Below are 25149 nucleotides of genomic sequence, written 5' to 3'. Positions count from 1 at the left end.
GATCTTGCATAGCACTTAAATTCAAAAAGCGATCTCATGCTTAAAAAGGTTGGAAACCCCTGCTCTAATGTAATGACATTTTAAGGTGACCTTGAGGGACCTTAATGGTATAATCCCATCAATTTATCCCATCTTTATAGACAAAATCACCAACATATAGATAAAAGTTGGACTAAAATGCATTTACTGTAATTTACAAAACATTGCTTTGGTTTCCCTTTAGGACATTATAATCTGTATCCTACATTTCCCCCAGACATTCAAAGCTACTGAACGTAGAATTATATCTATTCATAATACATATAAACTTAATTTCACTTTGAAACTAAAACCCACAACCTCCACCACCCAAACACTTTAGATTGCCAATAAAAATATATATTATAGTTCATTTAAGTATGGAATTTTATATTACTGCTTTTACTTATTTTTACTTCTGGGACATAATTTCTTATACAGTGTAATGTAATACGAAGAACATATTGTCTCCTGTGCGTAGGCTCTGTGTAGGTTTCTCATCCTTAAAAGCATGCAGTGATATTGGTTAAATTGCTAGATTTCAGGCACCTTTCTAACCTCTTTCTTTCAGTGGGTGTAAAAGGTTTTATTTGTAATATATATTGCTGCTGATAAAATTGTATCTTGTTCTTCTGGAATCTCAGCAGCAATTGCCAAGTTAGAGGCTTCCCCAGAAAGCACATCAAAGGATTCCCACCCACTCACTGAATATCTGACAGGATCTGACCCATTTTTTTTCTTATTAAAGCATAAGTATACTTTATATTTTATTTAGGAAAAAAATCTTCACTAAACCTAAAACAGAAAAGGAACTAAATGTATGCAAGCACTGCAGTAGAACTGCACCCAGTTTACTTTTTATTTCTTACTAAATCATTACTAAGATGCTGAAAGACATTTAACATGTAAAAAGTAATTTATTTTTTCTCGATTTTATGAATAAGATGTTCTTATTGGTGATTTATAGTCTTTTGTCCAAGCATTTGCTGAATATGAAAAAATATCATGAATTAGTTTTATCTTTTCTTACTATCCCATTGTGCCTATTTCTGCAGTTTGGGCAATAATGGTCTTATAACTCAGTATTCATGATACTATACTGTGTGCAAAAATTAAGCATGAAAAATGACCACAGTTAAAAATATGGTTTGACTAAGGTTATTAAAAGAGTCAAACGAGAAAAAAAAAACAATATTCAACAGCTATCAACTTTAAACAACACTTAAGGATCAAAGTGTTAGGACTAACTATTGCAAATGCAGCTAAGCATCATTACCAATTAAATATAAAAACTAGGGTTACAAAAGACCTATTGGATTATCTAGGCATCTCTTGGCTTGTGCGAAAAGATTTTTTTAAATGTGCTGTTTATGAAGAACCTGTCTCTTGTGACTTAAGCAAATACTTGACACATCCATCATAACTCTCTGCTGACTTAAATTCCAAATTCACACTTACTGTATAACTGATGCTCAATCAATGCAGAGAAAAGTGCTTACAAAATGAGAGGGCTGAACTAAACTGCATTTGGTGTTTTTGCCTTTAGCCTATGGTAGTTTATAGTTCATAGCTGTTCACAAATAAAAAAATGGTTACTAATCTTTCCTAAGTGTAGTTCTTCAAGATGTGTTGTTTATGTCCATTACATGTTAGGTGTGTGTGTGTGTGCGCACTGTGTACATTACAACTAGAGATTTACAACTAGAGATTTTTCCCTTGCTGGAATCCATTGGGCCAGTTCTAGCACCCTCTGCAGCTGTGCACTTGTGAGTCAGTAAAAAAAAAAAGAGGTGTCCTCGGCCCCAAACCTTCTCAGTTTCTTTTTGCTGGTTAACTGGGACAAAGAACAGTTATGAAAAATTAGTAACCATTTTTCTTCAAATGCTTTTTCAGGTCTATTCCATGTTAGGTGACCCACAGGAGGCAAATTCAGAATTCATGGACATGTTGGCTACAACACTCTTCTTGTGAAACTGCAGTGGTCTCAGGCCTGTTGGGTGATGGCATAGTGAATATGAAGATATGCAACAATGATTGGGTTGTGGATCTGCATATGTCCTTAGTATTTGTTGCAAACGCAGAACGGCTCAATTCTGAGATGGATCTGAGGGTGGCTTCCATGGGGATAGGTGTCAGCCTGATATCTCTGTCCTTTTTATTGGCAGGTCTAAAGTCCTGAGAGATCTGGCCCTTCCTTGTCCCTCATATGAATTTCCCTGAAGAACATTAAGCAGTTGCACTGTATGTCATTTATGGGTATGGATTTGTAAAACTATATATACACTAAACTAAAATAATTACAAACAAAAAAGAAGTTCAAAAGCCACTAGGAAGAAGCCTTACCACAGTAAGAATGATAGTTTCAGCAACTGTCATAGGCTGTAAGAAGGAACTCTAAGAGAAAGTGCAGGGCTGATGGTGCCCCAGTTGAACGGATATTAAAGAGAAAAATATCTGGCACCTGTGCACACATTCTCCTAACATGGAATATACATGAGCAAGCACTCAGAACAGTCGAGTCAAAATGTGTTTTAATGTATACATACCCCCCCAAATGCTTTTTCATTTACAACTCTGAAGCAAAATTGATATCCATAAGCTAGTGAGATTAATAAATGCTATTTATGCCATATGGAAACAGTTTTATACTTAAAATGCCAATCTGAATTATCAACATAAACTACTGCAGAAGATAAATTTATGTCTCTGGAGAAATGACCCATCAGTTCATTCCATTCCAATGCTGTATAAATGGGAGATGTACGGGGGAAAAAAACCCCAAAACAAAACACAAGATTGCATCCATGTGTTCTGTGCTGTTCAAGTATGTGATTTAGTTCTGCCTCAGCTGGTCAAGTAGTGATTTCTCAAGCCGTGGCTCTGAGATATACTACGTCAGAAAGACTGCAAGGATTCTTTTGATAGACATGAGTCTATAGTGTTGAGAGACTCAACTTTAGTGCCCATATGAATAGCTTCACATCGGCTTACTGACATGAAGAGGAGTGAAGAAGCCCTTCTGCATTTCATATTGTCAATAAATTATATCAGCTGTAATTCTGTGATTAGAGAGCAGCATTTCTTATGTAAACAACAGTGGAAAAAAAGGATGGGAAAAGAGAATGCCACTTTGGAAACAAATACAATACCTATTTCTAATGATAGAACAATACCTGGCACTTCTAAAATCTTTTCTTCTAGTTGGGAAAGCAAACTCCCCCAGACAACAGGCTGAGTAGGATGTCTGTTTATAGGGAAAAATGGACTTCAAGCCACAGGACTATCGATCCAGAGGGCAAGGTGGGTGTCTTCCTTTGTGTTTTGTGAATGCTGCCTTGATCTCCTGGATTTAAGATTTGAACTAGCCAAGTATTTATTTCCATTTGTGATACTTCTATACAAAATGGTATATATGACTTCACAGGAGCAGTTTTGCTATTCTAGTGTCATCCTTGCTCAGGGAGATGGAGTTTCCATCGGTGCAGATTGTAATTATGCTATGGCATTACACCGGCATAGCTTCTGTAGCGCCCCTTGAGTAGGCACAACCTCAAATGAAGCTGATGACATCATGAATATAAACAGAACTGTAGAAGCTGTCGCCAGTGTGGTGAAGAGGGGAAAAAGTCAGCCTCTACCCCCTCCAGGACTCAGCACATGGGCCAGTTTGTGGGCATCACATTAGGGCAGAAAACTCACACCTACAGGGAGAAAGGAAGGGGAAACAAGCAAGGTTCCCTCCAAGTTGTGGGGTAGCATGGGCCCCTCCCACAGCTGGCAGCTCCATGCCCAGCAGCCCTGAGCCCCTTGGTGGGGCTCATTAAGCAACTGCAGGACTACAGCACAGCTTAGAGGAAACCTTGGATTCAAGCCATGCTAGACTTTATCCCATAACCTCCCTGCCACCATACTGTGGGCTCCATGTGGGGTCAGAGCTCCTCAGAGGTTGGGGTGAGTGTGTACTGGGCCTGGTCTCCTTCAACCACTCCCAAGACTCATCACATACTGCTGGTGGCCAATTCCCCCTCTGGGAGCACCATTTGGGACAGAAGTGCCAATTCCCAGGTGCAGAGAGACTCAGAATGGTCGCAAGCTCAGCTTTACACTCATTAGACGCAACACTTGGAACCCAGAGATCCATTCAACTTTGGGATAATAGTCTTCTCCTGATCCCAGCTAATCTAATTAGCCATGTACCTCAAGTAGTAGCAGCATCTGCTGCAGGGCTGAAGGTTCAGCTTTCAAACTGCTGATGATTCATTCTGAGTGTATCTTTAAAAGAAAGCTAGTCATTACATTTACAAAGCTGCTCAAACATGTTGTGTGGGGTTGATGTTGTGTGGGGCTGAAAAGTAAAAAAGTTAAGACTTAAGATTTCTGAACAACCCTAATTCACCTCCCTAATTCACTATAGGATGGATGCACACGGAGGCAAAATTAAGATTACACTTGTAAATCTGGTATTTTTCCCCTTTCAAATATTTGACTTTGCAACCTTAATGAAATCATAGCCATTTTTCTATTTAGCATTTATTTATGGTGTTGTACAGGCTTATTGTAATCTGCACTATCTGCTGTTCTCTGATCTTTCATGACAATTACAATCAGAGGCATTAAGACTGATCACACTCTCAAGGTATTATCAAAAGGAACGTTGTTAGGGATCATATCTCTAGATTGCCTTCCCCCTTCAATTCCACAGGGATTTCAACAACTTCCACCCTTCCACCAACCTTAGCCTGGACCAGTCCACACAAGAGACCCACTTCCTTGACACTACCGTAAAATTAAATGATGGTCACATTTCCACCACCTTATACTGGAAACCTACTGACGGTTACACTTTCCTACATGCCTCTAGCTTCCATCCAAGACACATTTCCCAATCGATTGTTTACAGCCAGGGCCTAAGATACAACCGGATTTGCTCCAATCCCACAGAGACAAACACCTACAGACTCTCTATCAAGCACTGTTAAAACTTAAATACCCACTCGGGGAAGTGAAAAAACAGATTGACAGAGCCAGACGAATACCAAGGCATCAGCTTCTTCAAGATATGCCCAATAAACAAAATAACAGAACTCCACTGGTCATCAGCTACAGGCCCTAAGTTAAACCCCTCCAGCGCATCATTAATCTGCAACAGGCATGTCAAACAGGTGTCTGGAGGGCCGCATGTGGCCCGATCAAAGTTTCTTGCGGCCGCCACTACATTTTATAAAAGAATAAAGTGCGGCCCACTGGCCATTCGGAGCATGTGACCAAGTGCAGATCACAGCTGGCTAGCCGCTCTGCGCACGGCGCCCAGTACATGCTCACGGCCAGCTGGGCTGCTCTGCGCATGGCGCCCAGCACATGATCACAGCCAGGTGGGACGCTCTGTGCATGGCATCCAGCACATGCTTACCGCCAGCCGGGCCTCTCTGCACACGGCGCCCAGCACGTGCTCATGGTTGGCTGGGCCACTCTGCACAGGCATCAAGCGCTTGTTCACAGCTGGCCGCTGTACTCACGCCACCTCAGCACCTGAGGAAGAAGTGTGTGGCGGCGATGGCGGCTCTGGGACCCAGGCATTAGGTTGGAGGGGCTGGGAGTGCCTGGCTATGGGGGAGGAGTGAGGCATTAGGTTAGGGGGACGTGGAGGTGCCTGGCTCTGGAGGAGGGGGGAGCATTAGGTGGGGGAGGCTGGGAGTGCCTGGCTCGGGGGAGGGGGGAGCATTAGGTGGGGGAGGCTGGGAGTGCCTGGCTCAGGGGGGGGATTGGACCACAGCCCTTTAGCTCTTCTCCTTGTACAAGCATACAATTCAGAGTTAATTGCATGGTGTCACATACTGTTTCTCAAATAATATGATAGCATACAGTTTCTTGCCACCAAATGGAATGGAATCAAGAATACTGTAATATATACACACACACAAAGGGCTGATTTGTGGATCCTAGTTTAATTTTCATATGTCCTGAGTTTTAAGTACCTAACTGTACTGTGTTAATATTTGTCATAGGATTTCCTTGGAATATAGGCATTGCCAAATCAGCCAATGGGACCCTCTAGGCTAGTCCAGTATTGTAGCTACAAAAGTGGCCAATACAAGATGTGTCACAGAATGGGGTGTAAGTGAACTCCCACATGTCCACAAGAAATGATAGTGGACAGTTATCTCCGGATAGGGAATATTTCTTCTTCACTCCCATCAGTTTGTGGCTAGCTTATGTCCTGAAATATGAGTGGGTTTTAATCTGTTTTTTATCCTACCTATGGTATTTTAGATGTTTTCATGATCAATAAGCCTTCATCCTTTTAAAAATCTAACAAATTTTTGACCTCACTGCTGTTTAATGGCAGTGAGTTCCAAAGATGAATTGGGTAAAAAAAGTTTCCTTTAATCAATTTTTTTTGTCATGTTTTGGCTGTTTGCTCATCAATTCCCACTTTGCACGCCTGATATCTATCTTACATTTTACTTATTTTTATTTCATTTTTTGCTCTATAAACTTAACTTGGGATGGGTTTCCAATTTCTGAAGGATAGCCATTTGACTCATATAACATCAGCTTTAAAGATAAAAAAGGAAAAGGAAATTATCCAGTTTTATATCTAAGTACACCAGCCAGTCAAGGGTAACCGTGGCATACCAATATTGCTAATAAACATGCACTTGTACTTCAGTCAGCCAAAGAGCAATACACTTGTTAGTCCTGCATGGATTATATGTGTAAGAATATTACATGTACCTTTGAAAGTGCAAAGTTTAAGAAATCCTAAGGATAGCATAAAGGCCAGCTTTGCAAGCCACTTGATTCGTTTTGGTAATCCTTCTGGGGACAAATAGATGCTTAGAACAGGCAAGGGAGGAGGATATGGATGCAGAATAAGGCAGCCAACAAAGATGTCATATTTAAATTCCAGGGCAAAAAAAGAATCATCATGTACCTGGTTTACACTGTTTCTTTAAAAAAAAAATTCAACGGCTATTGTTTGCGTGGCTGAAGCAATTATTCTGAAATATGAGTCTCTCCCTTATTGTTTTGGTCTATACTTGTTTTTATTTCAACAAAACAAGTTATGTATCATATAAAAATAATTAAAAAGTACCTTAAATTTATATTTAAAAATTATAAAAATTATTAGATATGAGCAAATAACAATTTTACACATCTAAGTATTCTATTATATTCAAACAAGACCTGAAAAAATACTATACAATATACCTAAAACATAATCTATAAGAAGAAATAATTACAACTTTATGACAGAAGTACATTGGTGCCCCTGAAAGTGGTCAGTTTTCGTTTGTGTGGTCCTCAGTAGGCTTCGAGTTTGACATTCTTGATCTACAGCTAATCCTGGAAAATAATCCCTCACTCTCATAGGCCTTGAGGGACAGGCCAATACTCGTCTGCAGATAAGCTCCTAACCTGAAACAACCACACATCACAGTTCAATCATACTGACCCAGGAACTCACCCCTGCTATAAATTCTGGTGACAACTCTGTCTACACATCTATACAAGTGACATCTTTAGAGGACCTAACCACATAAGCCACCACATCAGAGGTTCATACAACTGCACATCCACTAATGTGATATATATAATCAAGTGCCAGCAATACCCCTCTGTCATGAATATTGGCCAAACTGGACAGTCTCTATGAAAAGGATCTCAAAGTGACTATACTCTTACAAAGCAATTTCAAAAGCTAGATTGAGAGAGAAGCTCAAGAACTTGTCTTCATTTGCAAAACTGACAACTTTAATCAGAATATGAAGAAAGACATGAACTGGATGGGCCGCTATATTCAACAACCTAATGGCATCAAAAGCTAAATATTGGGCACTTACAGCCCACTCTATTAACCTCATTTAGTACAGACACTTGAATTGACAAGGTTTTTTTTCCTCCTTCTCTTTCCCTCCGTATTCCCCTCTTTTTATGCTATTTATATGTAGCTCTGGACCCATTCCTCCATTCATCTGAAGAAGTGGGTTGTGCCCATGAAAGCTCATGATACCGTCTACATTTTTGGTTAGTCTCTAAGGTGCTACAAGACCATTCATTTTTTAAGTGTTTTTAAGTGTTTAGTTATAGACTAACATGGCTACTTCTCTGAGACTTTCCTCCTTGAGGTAATGCCTGCTGAGCAGAGTAAAGCATGGGGTAATAATGAAGGAGAAGCAGACCTAATCCTTTCCTCTGTGTTCAGTTCTGAGGAAAATCTCCCCCTCTGCTTGACTTGGAGAGTTCTGCTTTTACAGACGTTTTCTCTGGGTAAGAAGCGAGGTGTCAACAACTAAGAGATCTGAAGCAGAAGCAAGAGGAGAGTTGGTGCCTGTCTGAATAATTTGTGAGGCCCCTAGCCTTTCAAAAGTAAAGCAGTAGCATCTTTGGGGTTGCGGAGAATGATGACCTGATGGCTAAGCAAGGTGTCTCCTCTCTACGCTCCTCTAAAGGAGGATCTGTCCTCCTCCAGTTTCCTCTCTTCTTTGGAAGAACGATAAATCTAATACACAGGTTACACAGAGACTGTATGCAAAATCTCTTTTGAAATACTGTAAAGTCTTCTAAAATACAGGAAGTTTCCTTTTAGAGATGTAAAATTCTATTTAAAATGTATGTTTAATTAGCCCACTGAACCATGCTGTGGGTGGGAGAATGCTCTGGTAAGACCAGGCACTGGTTAACCAGTTACCCCAGTAAGACTGCTAGTAAGGCAATGCTTACCGGGTAAGTAGTTTACCCTTTATATCCCTATTTTCTCCCCCTCCCCCAAAAGTTTTCCAGGACAAACTCCCAGGCATTTAAGTTTTATCTGTTTAACAAACACAATATCTGTATCTTGGTCAAGCAAAAACAACAGAATTTTTAGAATATGCCTACACAGCTGCACACATTGCATGTGCAAGGACACACACACACACACACACACACACACTTTTATTGGCTGGCTATGGCACTGCTACTTGCTTGCCTTAAGCTACCCTGTTCTTATGTCCACATTGTCTTCCCATTATTTTGGTATCGCTGAAGATGAAACAAGGCCACATCAGCATACATCACTGAAATTTATGACTACGGCCACTGGTGAGTAGTCTGGTTAGCAGTATTCCCTGTAAGCTGGGAGCTTGGGCAGCCACCCAGGAGAGATTGAAATGCCACCCAGCTGATCAGCAGAGCATCCACAGTATGTGTTTATATTGGTGGTACACAACTTCACATGCTTTAGTGCACATACAATTTATTCCACACACAAATAGAAAAAATTAGAGGGAACATTGCTGGTTAGTATTTTGATGTACTTTCATCAAACTACCACTATTCCGGTCAACGGAGCCCATGTCTGCTCCCTTTCAACCCACAGTTACCCACAAAATTACATTTGCCTGTCCCCAATACACTTTATCTCTTCTATCTATTTTGCCAAACAGGTTCTGATTCTGAAAACTTGTCTTGTCTCTTTTGTCCTCGAGTTTGAGTAACTGGCTTCTTAGCTTGCAATATATTTTCAGAATCTTCCATGAACTATAAGCCATCTTGGCTCCTATTTTTCTTCTCCCATCTGCTTCTTGTCCCTTGTCGCTTATCTCTTCTCATTTATCTGTTCTTGTTTCTTCTCCATCCACTACGCCTTTAACACAATTTATTAGCTCACACATATACGACTCTCCAATACCGCCAGTAATGTAGAAGCTAAGGATGTTAAATATCAGTTAATTACTAGTCAATAGGCACTTCTGCATTCCTCCTATGAAATGTACAAGAGCCCCAATTGGGGCACTTGTACATTTCAAAGGAGGAATGCAGAACTCCGCGTGTAGTCCGGGGCCAGCGGGAAGTCCCGCTGACTCCAGCATGCAGGCGGGCGTGTCAGCTTTGAAATGTACTAACGTCTCCAGTGGGGGCTCTGGTGCATTCAAAGTGGAAGTGTCCTCATGGCGCCTGGAGTCAGTGGGGGACTTCCCAGCTGATCCGAGGCTTTGTGAAGCATTTCAGTGGAACTCGGGATCAGCTGGGAAGTTCCCAGCTGACCCTGGACTCCACGCGGCGCTACCGCTTTGAAATGCCGCACTGGCACTTCGAAGAGGCAACAGCGCATAGCTGATCCCAGGATCATCTGTGCAGCGCTGCTACTTTGAAGTACCTCCTCTTCCCTCCACTTTGCTGCCTCTATCTGATAGAGGCAGTAGGCGGCATGGGTGAGGGCGGGAAATCGACTAGTCGTCTAGTTCTTAACATCCTTAGCAGAAGCTCCACTCTGGGTCTTTTCATACACCCAGTCAGTCACTACTTCCAATTCAAGTTCAAATATTTGCCTTTTGAAGATAATTTAAATTATCCATGCTATTGAATGAGTTAACAGTTACTTCTAAATTCTATCAAACATGTCCACAGGTCTCCTGAAACTCCATATAGTTATGCGGCACTGGTACATGAGGCAGCATAAATATAAGGCATAAAACTGAGTACAAACAGATAGTGTTCATGCTTCAGAATGTGATTTCACCAAATGATGTAAAGAAATAAACTATATATTCTATCCAAGTCACCTGTACTAATGTAATTATTATAATTTGTTAGCTCTAGGATGAACACTAGGCATTCCACAACAACAACAACAACAACAAAATGCCTGTATTACAGGTGAGACATGAATTGCATGCATGAACTAAATTAAATTTATATGGGAAAACACAATAAATGTTATGTGCAGCAAAGGGAAAGGAAGTTGAAGGACAGCAATATTTAATCTAATAACATTTTTGCAATAGATTTGAATAAGTCACCTCTTACAAGAAAAATAGAATCAAGGAATAACATTTGTAATATTAACAATTTTTTAAAAATATATTTCTGAAGAGAACTATTGTCGTTTCTGTCCCTTTTTTGCTTAGCAAATTAAGATCTGAGTAATACATGTGCACAGGAATGCTAGCAGACTCCAGCAGGCAAGATTATGGCCTTATTTACTTGATGACTACATTCTTAAGTCAACACTACAAGTACGAAAGTATAGCAGGAAATGTAATACTGAAACTCAGTAAATTATCTTTGTTTTTTTAAAAGAATCTTTCTAGTGTAAATGAGTCACAGCTAAATTATCTCAATTAAAAACTAAACTTTTATTAAATCAATTTCTTTATTGTGAAAGATTTCTTTTGTGGAAAAAATTAATGTGCAATACATTCTTTTAATGCAAGCTTGTTACTAGAATACTACCAAATTAAACTGATCACGCATGGTTTTAAACACTGCAGTGACTAACTAAAGCACACAGGGCAAGTAGCAGTAGAAAAATACATTAAATTCAAGTAATCGCATACAAATTTAAGGCTTGCATGTAAAAGTGACACTAAGGAAGGGTTTATTCTTTCAATGAAATTAATAGGCCATACTGTAGCAGTTGAACCATTTAAAATTACATACAAGAAAAAGTATGGTGTTTGACACCCCACAATTACCATAGATAAGGTAAGAAAAGCAGAATTATACTTACGGATATGATTCCGAAAGTTGCTGAGCTATTTTATAAGCTGCTGGGTCTCTGTCTAGTGCATATATTGTAATATCAGTTACTTTCTGTAGAAGGGCTGCAGTATGACCTCCTGCTCCAAACGTCATATCAAGCATATGCTGTTGAATGCAAAAGTAGTAATACTGTTACTTAATAATACAAAGTACTGTTGATTTAAGCCTTTTCTAGTTAACCTCTCTAACATGGTGTGGAAGAATAAATATTAAATCAATTTCACAAGTTTTTTAAAAAACAGCTTAAGGTAACTTTCATTGAACATGCTTCAGAGAACACAGCAGACCAATTCACATTTATTTTCTTTTGTTCGTGTTGTGATCCCATATGGACACAATGAGGTCAGTCACTTCTCTGAAACATCACATCTCCCCTTTCTCCTTCCTTCAGACTTCAAAAGGAGGTTGAGGGGAGTCTAAGCACTTCATAAATCTACTCAGCAACTTGTGGAATGGTGCTTAAAAGGAAGGATAATGGGTAGGTACAGAATATCAGTGTTTCACAACTTTTCCAGATCCCAGCTTGCGATGGGTAGACAAACACCCTCACAGACTTGTCCCCGTGTCAGATCCTGCTTCTACTGAAGCTGCTACGTCTCTTTCTACTTTTCTGCATCTGCTTCTCCCCGCTCCCTTTCCTGGGCATATTTTATCCCTCTTTGCATCTATTCTTATTCCCTTCACTTCTTTCCTGGATCTCTTCTTATTCCTTTCACTCATTCAAAGGCTACACACTGGGATCAACTGCAGTGCAGCTTTCCTTGAAGCTAAGTATAGTGCTACGGAAGAAAAGGAAAATAACTAATATTTGGACTAGTAGTATCCACTGTCTACTTGCACCTCTTCTGTACTAAACACATGAACTATTCCAACATTAAGGGCTACCTATCATTAAAGGAGCATATTTAGAAAGACGCTGCACTGCCTATACACTAATGTTAGCAGTCTGACTAGCAAAAAAGAGAAACTGGAATTGCTTATTTATGAGCATACATTTTATCTAGTTGGTATTACTGAAATCTGGGAGGATTGCAATTTTAAAATAAATGGTTTCCTAATTTGGAAGGATCAAGAGGGGAAAAAAGGCAAGGGAGTGGCAATATATAGAAAAAACAGATTAATCTGTTTCCAAGTCACTCATTTTCAGAAGAAAATGATCTTGAAAGCTTACAGATCAATGTCCTAACACAAAGCACAAGAGGGGGTATTAGTTGATGTCAACTCACACTAGGGAACAGAATGAGTGGGTCCTCACAAACCTGTCATGAATAGAAAAACAGGCTGTGTGAACTTGGGTGACTTTCATTTGGCTAACATATGTTGGAAGTCTCCTGCTGATGGCTTTGAAAGAAACTGACTACAGAACTCAAAATGAATGGTAATTGAGGGTATGTCTACACTGCCACCCTAGTTCGAACTACCGTATTTTCCGGCGTATAGGGCGACTGGGCGTATAAGACGACCCCCTATCTTTTTAATTAAAAGATAGGGTTTCATCTTATACCCCAGCGCCCCTCCGCCTCCTTTGCTCCCGGTGTCCCTGGTCTGCTGGAGATGGTCCCCAGCAGACCAGAGGCACCGGGAGCAAAGCCGCAGCAGCTTTGAAAGCCTCGGGGGAAGCCGGCGGGGGGGCATCCCAGGCGTGCCTGGGCTGCTCCCCCGCCGGAGCCCCTCCGCGGCTTTGAAAGCCTCGGGGGAAGCCAGCGGGGGAGCAGCCCAGGCGCGCCTGGGATGTATACCTGGCGTACAAGACGACCCCCGATTTTTGGGGGATGTTTTTTAACATCAGAGGTCGTCTTGTACGCCGGAATATACGGTAGGGTGGCTAATGTAGGCATTCGAAGTTGCAAATGAAGCCCGGGATTTAAATATCCCGGGTTTCATTTGCATCGTGCCGGGCGCCGCCATTTTTAAATCCCCATTAGTGTGGACTCCGTGCCCATGGCTACACGCGGCATGGAGTAGGTAGTTCAAATTAGGCTCTCTAATTCGAACTACCGTTACTCCTCATGGAAATCCCGGGCTTCATTTGCAACTTCAAATGCCTACATTAGCCACCCTAGTTCGAACTAGGGTGGCAGTGTAGACATACCCTGAGGTATAAATATGATCAAGCCATGATCAATTGTAACATTCAAACAGAACTGTCACTGGGTGGAGCTACTCCCCAGCACCAAGGTATGCACTACTACACTAAATCTCCTTCAAGAAGGCTTATTTTCTTAATTGAAATGAGGTACACAAACAGAAACAGGTACTAGCTACAGGCGTAAAGAGAAACAAGAAGACCTTTTATAAATACATTAAAAGCAAGAGGAAGACCAAGGACAGGGTAGGCCCACTGCTTAGTGAGGAGGGAGAAGCACTAACAGGAAACTTGGAAATGGCGGAGATGCTCAATGACTTCTTTGTTTCGGTCTTCACCGAGAAGTCTGGAGGTGTGCCTAACGTAGTGAATACAAGCAGAGAGAGGGTAAGTTTAGAAGATAGGATACACAAAGAACAAGTTAAAAATCACTTAGGAAAGTTAGATGTCAGCAAGTCACCAGGTCCTGATGAAATGCATCCCAGGATACTCAAGAAGCTGATAGAGGAGGTATCTGAGCCTTTCGCTATGATCTTTGAAAAATCATGGCAGACAGGGGAGATTCCAGAAGACTGGAAAAGGGCAAATATTGTACCCATCTATAAAAAGGGGAATAAGAACAACCCAGGAAACTACAGACCAGTCAGTTTAACGTCTGTCCCAGGGAAGATAATGGAGCAGGTAATTAAGGAAATCATATGCAAACACTTGGAAGGTAATAAAGTGATAGGGAATAGCCAGCATGGGTTTATGAAGAACAAGTCATGCCAAAGTAATCTGATAGCTTTCTTTGATAAGATAACGAGCCTTGTGGATAAGGGAGAAGCGGTGGATGTCATATACCTAGACTTTAGTAAGGCATTTGATACGGTCTCGCATGATATTCTTATTGATAAACTAGGCAAATATAACTTAGATAGGGCCACGATAAGGTGGGTGCATAATTGGCTGGATAACCGTAGTCAGAGAGTTGTTGTTAACGGTTCTAAATCCTGCTGGAAAGGGATAGCAAGTGGAGTTCCTCAAGGGTCTGTTTTGGGACCCATACTGTTCAATATCTTCATCAATGATGTAGATATTGGGATAGAGAGTACGCTTATTAAGTTTGCAGATGATACCAAACTGGGTGGGGTTGCAACTTCTTTGGAGGATAGGGACATAATTCAAAATGACCTTAGAAAGTTAGAGAAATGGTCAGAGGTAAACAGAATGAGGTTTAATAAAGAGAAATGCAAAGTGCTCCACTTAGGAAGGAACAATCAGTTCCATACATACAAGATGGGAAGCGACTGTCTAGGAAGGAGCATGGCGGAAAGGGATCTAGGGGTCATAGTGGACCACAAGTTGAATATGAGTCAACAGTGTGATGCTGTTGCAAAAAAAGCAAATATGATTCTAGGTTGTATCAACAGGTGTGTTGTAAGCAAAACTCGTGAAGTCATTCTGCCGCTCTACTCTGCACTAGTTAGGCCTCAGCTGGAGTACTGTGTCCAGTTCCGGGCGCCACATTTCAAGAAAGATGTGGAGAAATTGGAAAGGGTACAGAGAAGAGCGACAAGAATGATTAAAGGTTTAGAGAACATGACCTATGAAGCCAGGCTTCATGAACTGGGCTTGTTTAGTTTGGAAAAAAGAAGATTAAGGGGGGACATGATAGCGGTTTTCAAATATCTAAAAGGGTGTCACAAGGAAGAAGGCGAAAATTTGTTCCTCTTGGTTTCTGAGGACAGGACAAGGAGTAATGGGCTTAAAGTGCAGCAGGGGAGGTTTAGATTGGACATTAGGAAAAAATTCCTAACTGTCAGGGTGGTCAAATATTGGAATAAATTGCCAAGGGAGGTGGTGGAATCTCCCTCTCTGGAGATATTTAAGAACAGGTTAGATAGACATCTGTCAGGGATGGTGTAGACGGAGCTTGGTCCTGCCTTGAGTGTGGGGGGCTGGACTCGATGACCTCTCGAGGTCCCTTCCAGTCCTATGATTCTATGATTCACATATGGTTAAAAAAAGGGATTAAACCCCGCAGTGTTTTGTTTCCTTTTTGGAACTTTATTATACAGATTTTGGCCTGCATCTTCTCTCCCATTAACACGCTTACTTCTGATTAGGTGTTTAGTTATTATTTACTCGAAGAAACTGTGGAGATGTTAGTTGCTGAAGTCATACCGACCATCACATATCCAGATAATATGACAAAATTTAAATGCTCACTTTTTAAACTAAATTCTGTAGATCTGATGTTTCACTAATGAGTTCTCTACTACACCAGCTCTGTGGAAATGTGATTCAAACACATTTCTCCTCTTCTCTCCAAAAGTTCGCTTGTGTTGACTTTAATTGTTCTAATAGGATGAAATGACCAACACATTTCAACAAAAGCTTATTCAATACTTTGGAGACATTGACTATAAATGAGCTACACTAACAATCACATATATAAGTTAAAACAATAGAATCGATAGTGCAAAGGAAACTAAAAGAAGAATGAATATGTGCTGATGGTTGGTGCCTAAAATTAAGATCTGGCATGATGATACCGTGGTAACAACCTTAGCGGCTGAAGCTTACCAGGTTAGTGGTTAATCAGTGACCCGGAGAGGCTGGAGCAGTGTTCTGCACAACTGGGTGAGGGGTCTCTCCAGCCTGGCCGGGACCTGCACACCAGAGCAGCCCACAGCTCGACTGACGCAGCCCACAACCCACATCACGAGGGGCTGCTTCAGCCCAATCTGGTCTCCTGCCCAGGGGATCCTGATTTAGCATTTAAACATAACATTTAACAGGTTAATATTTTAAACAAGATTTTACATCCCTAATGTGCATCCCACAGTGCCTGATATCACAATGTAGTGCTAGGCATTTTGGGAATATCAGCCACCTCTTTGCTTCCCAGCCCTCCCACAGTTTCCAACAGCTTACTTTCGAGCCATTTGAAACTGACAATCCTTGCTGTGCACTCCAGCACCTGTTGCGAGAAATCATGGATCCCAGACTTCTCTCCCCTGCTGTGTTCAATGTGCTTAGGACACCACACATTGCAGCAAAGCTACTTACTTATGACCTAGTATCAGAGGAAAAAGACTTGGATGCGGACAACAATGTGAATGACAGGGACAGCGGTCACATGAAATTTCATTTGGCTGTCACACAGCAGCTGTGCAAAATAGAACATCGCTTTTGGTCTAGGGAAACCAACACCGAGTGGTGGGATTACACTGTCATGCAGGTGTGGGAAGAAGAGCAGTGGCCACAGAACTTTTGAATGCCTAAAGCAACCTTATTGGAGCGGAGTGCTGAGCTGGCTCTTGAACTGCATTGCAAGGACAGGAGAATGGGAGCTGCTCTCTCCGTAGAGAAGCATATCGCAATTCCTGTGTGGAAGCTGGCAACTTCTGATTGCTACCATTCAGCTGCAAATCAGTTTGGAGTAAGGAAATCTACTGCTGTGGCAGCACTTATGCAAGTGTACAGGGCAATAGATCATTTTGTTGCATAGGACTGTGAATTAACATAGGGTATGTCTACACTACCCCGCTAGTTCGAACTAGCGGGGTAATGTATGCATACCGAACTTGCTAATGAAGCCCGGGATTTGAATTTCCCGGGCTTCATTAGCATAAAGCCGGCACCGCCATTTTTAAAAGCCGGCTAGTGCGAACCCTGTGCCGCGCGACTACACGCAGCGCGGGCTAGATAGTTCGAACTAGGTAGCCATTCCGAACTATCTGTACGCCTCTGAAGGTGGTGGCTACAAGCTTTTGCTTACATAAGATATGTGAGAATAAGGCTGAAGTGTTTACTTGTGCATGGAGCACTGAGGCACAGTGCTTGGGCACATGGTTTGGACATCCAGACACTTGTGCTGTCAGAAGAGCCCATACAGTGGCTATCAATACCAGGGAGGTTCTGAGGAACCACTGTGACAATGAGGGGTGCTGATATTCCTGTATTCTGGGGTTGCTCATCCCCCTCTCACCTCGAGCAAGGCATTTCAATGAAACTAAGCGATGTTAGAAACTTCCACAAGGACAAGTGTGATTGATATGGGCTGTGTCACACAAAATAAACTCATGGAAACCTGCATCAGTTTTGTCTTTATTGATCTTTTTCAATCAGTCACACACACAGGGCGAATGCTTGGTTGTAAGGGTTATTAGAAAACCTCACACCTGTGTTAATATCCAGCTGTCAAAGTCACAGCTGCTGTGACAGGGAGTGGAGTGTGCTGGAAAAAAACATTAGCAGACTGTGAAAATAAGTGTGTGGTTGACTAAATCTGTCAGGGATGGCCACCTCATCTCCTCTCCGCTGTAGCAAGGCAACTTACCAGCCTGCATGGCAGCTGTCCATCTCGTCTCATCCCGCTGCAACAAAGTAATTTACCCTGCATCTCTTCTCTTGCTTCATGCACCACGTCCAGTTGTTAAGACTCCTCATGAGTCTTGAAACTTGAGAACAATTCCTGGTGGTCTGCCACTCCAGTAGACCCCGTAGTGAGCCATTCCTCCTCTGCTTCCACCTCTTCACCAAAAGCTTCTGAATCTGGATTATGTCCTGTTTCTGCTGATGTCTCTGTCGTGTAGGAAGTATCTACAGAGTCCTTGGCTGTGACCATGGAGTCCCCTCCCAGGATTGCATCCAGTTCCTTATAAAACGGCATGTGTTGGGTACAGCACCAGACTGGCTGTTTGCTTTCTTTGCCCTTCCAGTATGTCTGTTGGAGTTCCTCTGTCTTGGCTCTAAATTGCAGGATGTCTCGATCATACCCCTTTGCACAAAGGGCTTGAGAATTGTGTACCAGTAGCAGTTCCTACAGGTCACTCACAGTTGCAACTGAACTGTTTCTTCATCCCCATATACTCATAGATCCAAAAGCTCTGGCATGTTCCATGCAGGAGAGCATCTTGAGAGACAGCCACTCGCTTCCCCAAGAAGAAGCTATGAGGAGGACTAGACAATGAGCCAACCAGCAGGAAATGGATTTTAAATTTTCCAGCAGTGAAGGGAGGGGGATAGAAAAAAGTCACTTGCAGAGGTATAAGTTTTTTGTCACTGAAACTGGGTATTTTTTGTGACTTCTGTCCTGTTTCAATGTGAAAGCTCTGTAGGTTTTGTACCCAAAAAGAGAGTTTTGGCAACAAAACTTGCCAATGTAGACGAGCGCTAAGGTTTAGCAACACAGTTGTCAGGAGCAGCAGGTATAAGAGGCGGGAAAAGGCACTGCCTTCCCAAACTGCCAACCTCACCTCACCCATACTCCACTCCAAGAACAACTACTGTAGGCATATTGGGGTGGAGTGTTGCTGCCCCCAAGTTCCCAACCTCCCACATGCTGCTCTACCTCCCCATAGTACTCCAGGTAGGCAGAAGGGGTGGACCTAGAAGTTTGCCTTCTGCAGCCCTACTTTCACCCACTGCCCATAATGATTGTGTCACTATGTCTGGCAGTATGAATGCCATTTACTGGCATTTTCACCAACAAAATACTTCCACCCCCTAGGAACAGGGTTTATGTTGTCAACTGGAGAGCCTCTTGCCAACAATGAGCTATTCACACTGCCATTTGATGTGGCAAAGCTTTTATCTTGGGGGGAGTAGATTAGGCTTTTTAAAGCATCTGTGAATGACAACGTTTTGTTGTTCAACTGGTAGTGTAGTTACAGCATCTTGCTGCCTCCCAGTGAGAGGCTGCCTGGGATGGGAGGGACAAGCCCAAATGTCCAGGCTCTGGCTGTCCTCTTTATCCCCACCTCTCAGGGGTGCAGAGCCCTGAGAGCCAGAGCTCTTAAACAACAAAAAGGCAACACAGTTCACACCTCCCTCGACTTATTCTTATGCCTTCCTTGGAAAGCCTGCCCCATAGTTTGAGAACTGCTGCTCTAGCCTGATTCTTTCCAATCAAATAAAATAGAACATTTTATCCCCATGGTCCTGTAAATACCAGTAAAAGATTACAACACAAAATCTTCACGTTTGTAATAAAGACTTCCCCTTAGGAAGTTTATGTTCAGTTTGTGATCGTACATATATATTCATAATACATTGATAGCAACAACTAGAAACTTTATGACGTTCTCTCCGATATAATTATACATCAACAAAAAGCTCCTTTTTCTTAATTTTGTAAACAAGATGATTTTCTATTGAAAAAGAAATCTCACAATAAATACTTTATGATACCTTATATTATTGTAGTTTAAACTACATTTGCTTTTCAATAGAATTTACTCCACTACACCTCTCACAGCTTTGTAATTAGCTTTCTTCTAATTTTTAACAAAACGAGGTTTGAAAAAATATGTGGTAACAAAATATTGAAATAATGTAAGTCTTCTGTGGGGAGCCTCTCACACTCATGGACTAGAGAGCAGATTCCTGTTAACTTTTGACATAACTCCAAAGATAATATTTTTGGAATTGAAATTAATGTTTCCTTTTAATTCATAATACGCAATGTGGGAGGGCCCGGGCTGGAGACAGGAATAAGTCACATGTGGGGTATGTGGAGGGGTTTCTTGGGGCCCATAAATTCTAACAATGACCCTACACTTTTGTGCCAAAATCCTGAACAAAAATACTAAGTAAATGGGTCCTAAGACTCAATGCTGAGGAACTCCACCAATAATCACCCTGCAGCCTGACAGTTCACTTTTATGTATGACCCACTGTAGTCTCCCCTTTAAGCAGTTCCTTATCCAACTTTCAATTCCCATATTCATTCCCATCTTCTCCAATTTAAATAACAAATTTCCCACATGGAATTGTATCAAATGCCTTACTGACATCCTGGTAGAATGTATCTACTCTATTTCCTTTTGTCTAAAAAGAGGGAAATCAAGTTGGTCTGGCACGATCTACTTTTTGTAAAACCATGTTGTATTTTATCTCAATTACCATTTACCTCTGTGTCCTTAACTGCTTTCTATTTAAAATTTTATCCCAAGATCTTCCACACAAACTAACAGGCTTGCAGTTTCTGGGTCACGCCTCCTGTTCCTTTTTTTTAAAGAAAAATACAAACTATATTAGCAATTTTCCAGTCATACTGTATAGGCCCTGAGTTTATGGATTCATTAAAAATCCTTGCTGTATGGCTTGCAATTTCATGAGACAGTTCCTTTAATATTCTTGGGTGGAAATTACCCAGGGCATCCAATTTGCTCCCATTAAACTGTATGAGTTTGACTTTCAGCTCAAATGAGGATATAAAAGTAGAAAATATCAAATATCCATTAGCTATCCTACAAGTATCCCAAAAATACTTATTACCCTTATTAAAAATGGAGGAAAAGTATTTGTTTAAAGATAATCTAGGCATGGCCAAACATCTTATCCCCACTCCATCCTCAGTGCATAGTGATACACTTCTTGTTTTCTTTTCATTTATATGGCCACAGAACCTTTTATTACTGGTTTTAAGTTTTAACTTTTTCCTCAGACTTTCTGACGTCAAAAATGTAGTATTCCTTGCTGATCCTTCCCATTTTCCATTTCTTGTAAGCTTCCTACTTTCTCTCTATGACCTTCATATACTTATACATGTGCATTTTCTTGGGAATAGTTTGAGGCACATGAGATCCTGTGCAAATCATAGGGGTCAGATTCTTATTTAGAGTAAGATCCCTTTTTATCGTTTGAGCAATGAAAAATGTTTAAAGTGGATTTATGTGACATTCATACGAGGGAGGTAAGCAACTAGTTGCTTGCCTCCACTGCTTCCTGTCAGAGGCAGCAAAGCAGGGTGGGATGGGGCGAGGAGCAGAAGCCAGTGCCCACTCTAGGTGTCAGGTCCCATCCCGGCGCCGCGGCTCGGAGATTTCTCATAGCCGTGTTCCGCCAGCTCGTGCATGCGTGCTTCCCCAGCGAGGCGTTTGCACCTTTGATCAGCCGCGTGTGAGCCGGAAACCGTTAGTTCCTCTCACCCACTCATCTAAAAGAAACAAACAATTCTGGAGTGGGGAGAAAGGGCGGGTCGTGGAGCACCCACGGGGCACATCTTGAAGAACAATAGTTACTTCACAGGGTGAGTAACTTCTTCTTCTTCTTTGAGTGGCCCTGTGGGTGCTCCACTCTAGGGGTATGTCTACACTACCCCGCTAGTTCGAACTAGCGGGGGTAATGTAGTCATCCGCAGTTGCAAATGAAGCCCGGGATTTGAATTTGCCAGGCTTCATTTGCATGAAGCCGGCCGGCGCCATTTTTAAATGCCGGCTAGTTCGGACCCCGTGCCGCGCGGCTACACGCAGCACGGACTAGCTAGTTCGGATTAGGCTTCTAATCATGGAACGAGGTGTACAGCTAGTTCGGATTAGAAGCCTAATCCGACTAGCTAGTCCATGCCGCGTGTAGCCGCGCGGCACGGGGTCCAAACTAGCCAGCATTTAAAAATGGCGCCGGCCGGCTTCATGCAAATGAAGCCCGGGAAATTCAAATCCCGGGCTTCATTTGCAACTGCGGATGACTACATTACCCCCGCTAGTTCAAACTAGTGGGGTAGTGTAGACATACCCTAGGTGACTCCAGAATAGTACATAGGACAGAGTTAGAGCGCTCCGGAATCAAGACTACCAGCACAATAAAGTACTGCTATAGCCACAGAAGAGTTTGAAGCAAACTGACTGATTACAGCATAATGCTTCATAAAAGTCACATTAGAAGACCATGTTGCTGCTCTGCAAATGTCACAAAAAGACACTCCGCTCAGAAAAGCTGTGGTCGTAGCAACTGCTCTAATCGAATGAGCCCTCGGAAGAGAAGGGAGAGGCTTCCCTCGTAGCAGGTGACACATGGACATGCATGAAACTATCAGCCTGGAGATGCGCTGAGAAGTTAGAGGTTGTCCCTTTGAATGGTGTGCTAATGATTCTAAAAACCCGCGTTCTATCAATGTAAGACGCTAAGCAACTCCTTACGTCCAACATGTGTAGCAGCGTTGCTTGCGTTGAGGTATGGGGTTTAGGCGAGAAACATGGTAAAACCACCAGTTCATTTATATGGAATTTAGAAGAAATCTTCAGAATAAACACCGGATGGGTCCTCAGCGTCACCGAATCCTTGGAAAAAATCCTAGAAGGAGGTGAGGCCATAAAAGCTACTATCTCACTCACTCTGCGAGCAGATGTGAGAGCTAGGAGGAAGAGAAGCTTGACAGTAAGTAACTGCAACGGTACTGTAGCCAAGGGCTCAAAGCGAGGATGAGTCAAAGTTTGTAGGACTAGATCCAAGTCCCATAAAGGTGGAGGAGGTCTCCGCGGAGGATGAAGGTTCGAGAGCCCTTTCAAAAATCTTTTGGTAATGGGGTGCGCAAACAAGGAGACATCCCCATCCCTACGATGGAATGCATTAATTGCTGCCAAATGTACTCGCAGAGATGCGACTGCCAGGCTGTTGTCATGCAGTTGCAAGAGGTATTGTAATATACAGGGTAGAGTTGCGGAACGAGGATCTACAGCATTATCTGCGCACCATGCCTGGAACCTGGACTACTTAGCTGTATAAGCTGATCGGGTAGATTGTTTCCTACTATGCATTAAGACTTCCCTGACTCGCTGAGAACAGGACTGCTCTGAGTCGGTAAACCAACCTACGCCGTGAGGTGCAGAACTTCGGGTCTCGGGTGATTGAGAGATCCGTTTTCTTGGGTCAAAAGACTCGGAAGAGAAGGCACAAGATATGCTGCTCTTACTGAATACGGTGGAGCACTGAAAACCAAGGCTGATGAGCCCACGCCGGAGCTAGAAGGATTACCCGGGCTCTGTGTGTTGATCTTCTCGAGAACCTTGGAAATCAAGACTACTGGGGAAAAGGCATATAGTAATGACCTTCCCCAGTGGAGAAGGAAGGCGTCCCCCAGAGACTGACGTCCTATTCCGGCTCTTGAACAATAGGAGGGACATTTCGCATTGTGTTCCGTCGCGAATAAATCTATCGCTGGAAACCTCTATCGGGCAAAAATACGAGTCAGTACATCCGTGCGAATCTTCCATTCGTGGTTGTGAGGGAAACACCTGCTGAGAGAGTACGCTATTAAGTTGTCGACACCTGGAAGATACAAAGCTGTTAGAATGGTGTTGTTGCTGTCACACCAATTCCATAATCGAATGCTCTCCACACAAAGAGAACGAGACCGGGCACCTCCTTGTCTGTTGATATAAAACATGGTCACCACATTGTCCGTCAAAATCCTGGTAGTTGTATTCCAAATCTGCAATCGAAAATGCTTGCAAGCATGGCGTACTGCTCTCAACTCGAGGACATTGATATGCAATAGCATTTCCTGTGTCGACCAACGTCCCTGGACTGTGCAACTGTCCATGTGAGCTCCCCAACCCGTTGGGGAAGCATCTGTTGTTATCTGTTTTGTAGGTTGTGGGCGATGAAATGGGACGCTCGCAAGAAGATTGGCTGGGTTGACCCACCACTGTAGGGACTCCCGGACATACTGCAGCACCACTATTGGTCTGTGAACACTATGCTTCGCTGGAACGTAAATGGTGGCCAGCCAGTGCTGGAGGCAACGAAAACGTAACCTTGCATTGCGTACTACGACGTTGAGAGCAGCCATATGCCCCATCAACTGTAGACAGACGCGCGTGGGAATTGTCGGAGCAAATACTACAGTGTGCACCAGATCTTTGATCGCCGTAAAACATTCTGTTGGTTAGTATGCTCGTGCCATGGTGGAATCGAGTCGTGCGCCTATAAAGACGAGGTTCTGGGATGGAACTAGTGATGATTTCTTCACGTTTATGAGAAGGCCCAGAAGAGCAAATGTGTTGGACACACTGTTCGAACCATAAGACGTTTCCGAAAACGTTGTGCCTCTGATGAGGCAATCATCCAAAGAGGGGAAAATTGTCACTCCCAATCTGCGCAGATGGGCCGCAACCACTGCCAACGTTTTGGTGAAAACCCTGGGAGCACATGCCAGACCGAAGGGTAGAACTTTGTATTGATAGTGCTTGTTTCCCAATTGAAAACGAAGGAAACGTCTGTGAGCCACGTGGATAACTACGTGGAAATAAGCGTCTCGTAAGTCGAGGACTGCAAGCCAATCCCCTTTGTTCAACGACGGAATGATAGTTGTTAAGGCTACCATCTTGAAACGAAACTTACGAAGGTGTTGATTTAGCTTTTGAAGGTCTAGAATGTGTCTCCAGCCTCCCGACTTCTTTGGTGTGAGAAAATATCAGGAATAAAAGCCTTTTCCCCAGAACTGCTTGGGAACTCTCTCTATTGCCCCAATGTCGAGTAAACATTGAACTTCCTGTTGTAGCAGTTGCTCGGGAGAGGGGTCCCTGAAAAGGGAGGGGCGGAGGAGTGGTAGGGGGAATAGAGAGAAAGGGAATGGAAAGACCGGATTGCACTATCTCTAGTACCCATCTGTTCGTGGTGATATTGGACCAATGATGGTAAAATGACCGTAGGCGATGATGAAAAAGATGGATAGTCTCATCTTCCATGTTGATTGCAGGTAGCTGGCTTGCATCCTCAACAGACAAGTCAAATTTGCTGCTTAG

General features: G+C 42.5%; 1 protein-coding gene across 5 annotated transcripts in view; it reads right to left on the bottom strand.

Annotated features, from left to right (window-relative positions):
• Positions 1 to 25149, bottom strand: part of METTL15 (methyltransferase 15, mitochondrial 12S rRNA N4-cytidine) — a 168877-nt gene that overhangs the window by 94328 nt on the left and 49400 nt on the right. For all 5 annotated transcript variants that reach the window (XM_075927780.1, XM_006111509.4, XM_025185066.2 and 2 more), the window contains exon 3: positions 11513 to 11649. In XM_075927780.1, the coding sequence (XP_075783895.1) occupies positions 11513 to 11649 (137 nt within the window). The remainder of the gene's footprint in view (positions 1 to 11512; positions 11650 to 25149) is intronic.

Source organism: Pelodiscus sinensis, chromosome 4 (genome assembly GCF_049634645.1).
Source record: "Pelodiscus sinensis isolate JC-2024 chromosome 4, ASM4963464v1, whole genome shotgun sequence".
Taxonomy (NCBI): domain Eukaryota; kingdom Metazoa; phylum Chordata; order Testudines; family Trionychidae; genus Pelodiscus; species Pelodiscus sinensis.
The sequence above is the reverse complement of the archived record's forward strand: the minus strand, read 5'-3'. Positions and strand labels throughout refer to the sequence as shown.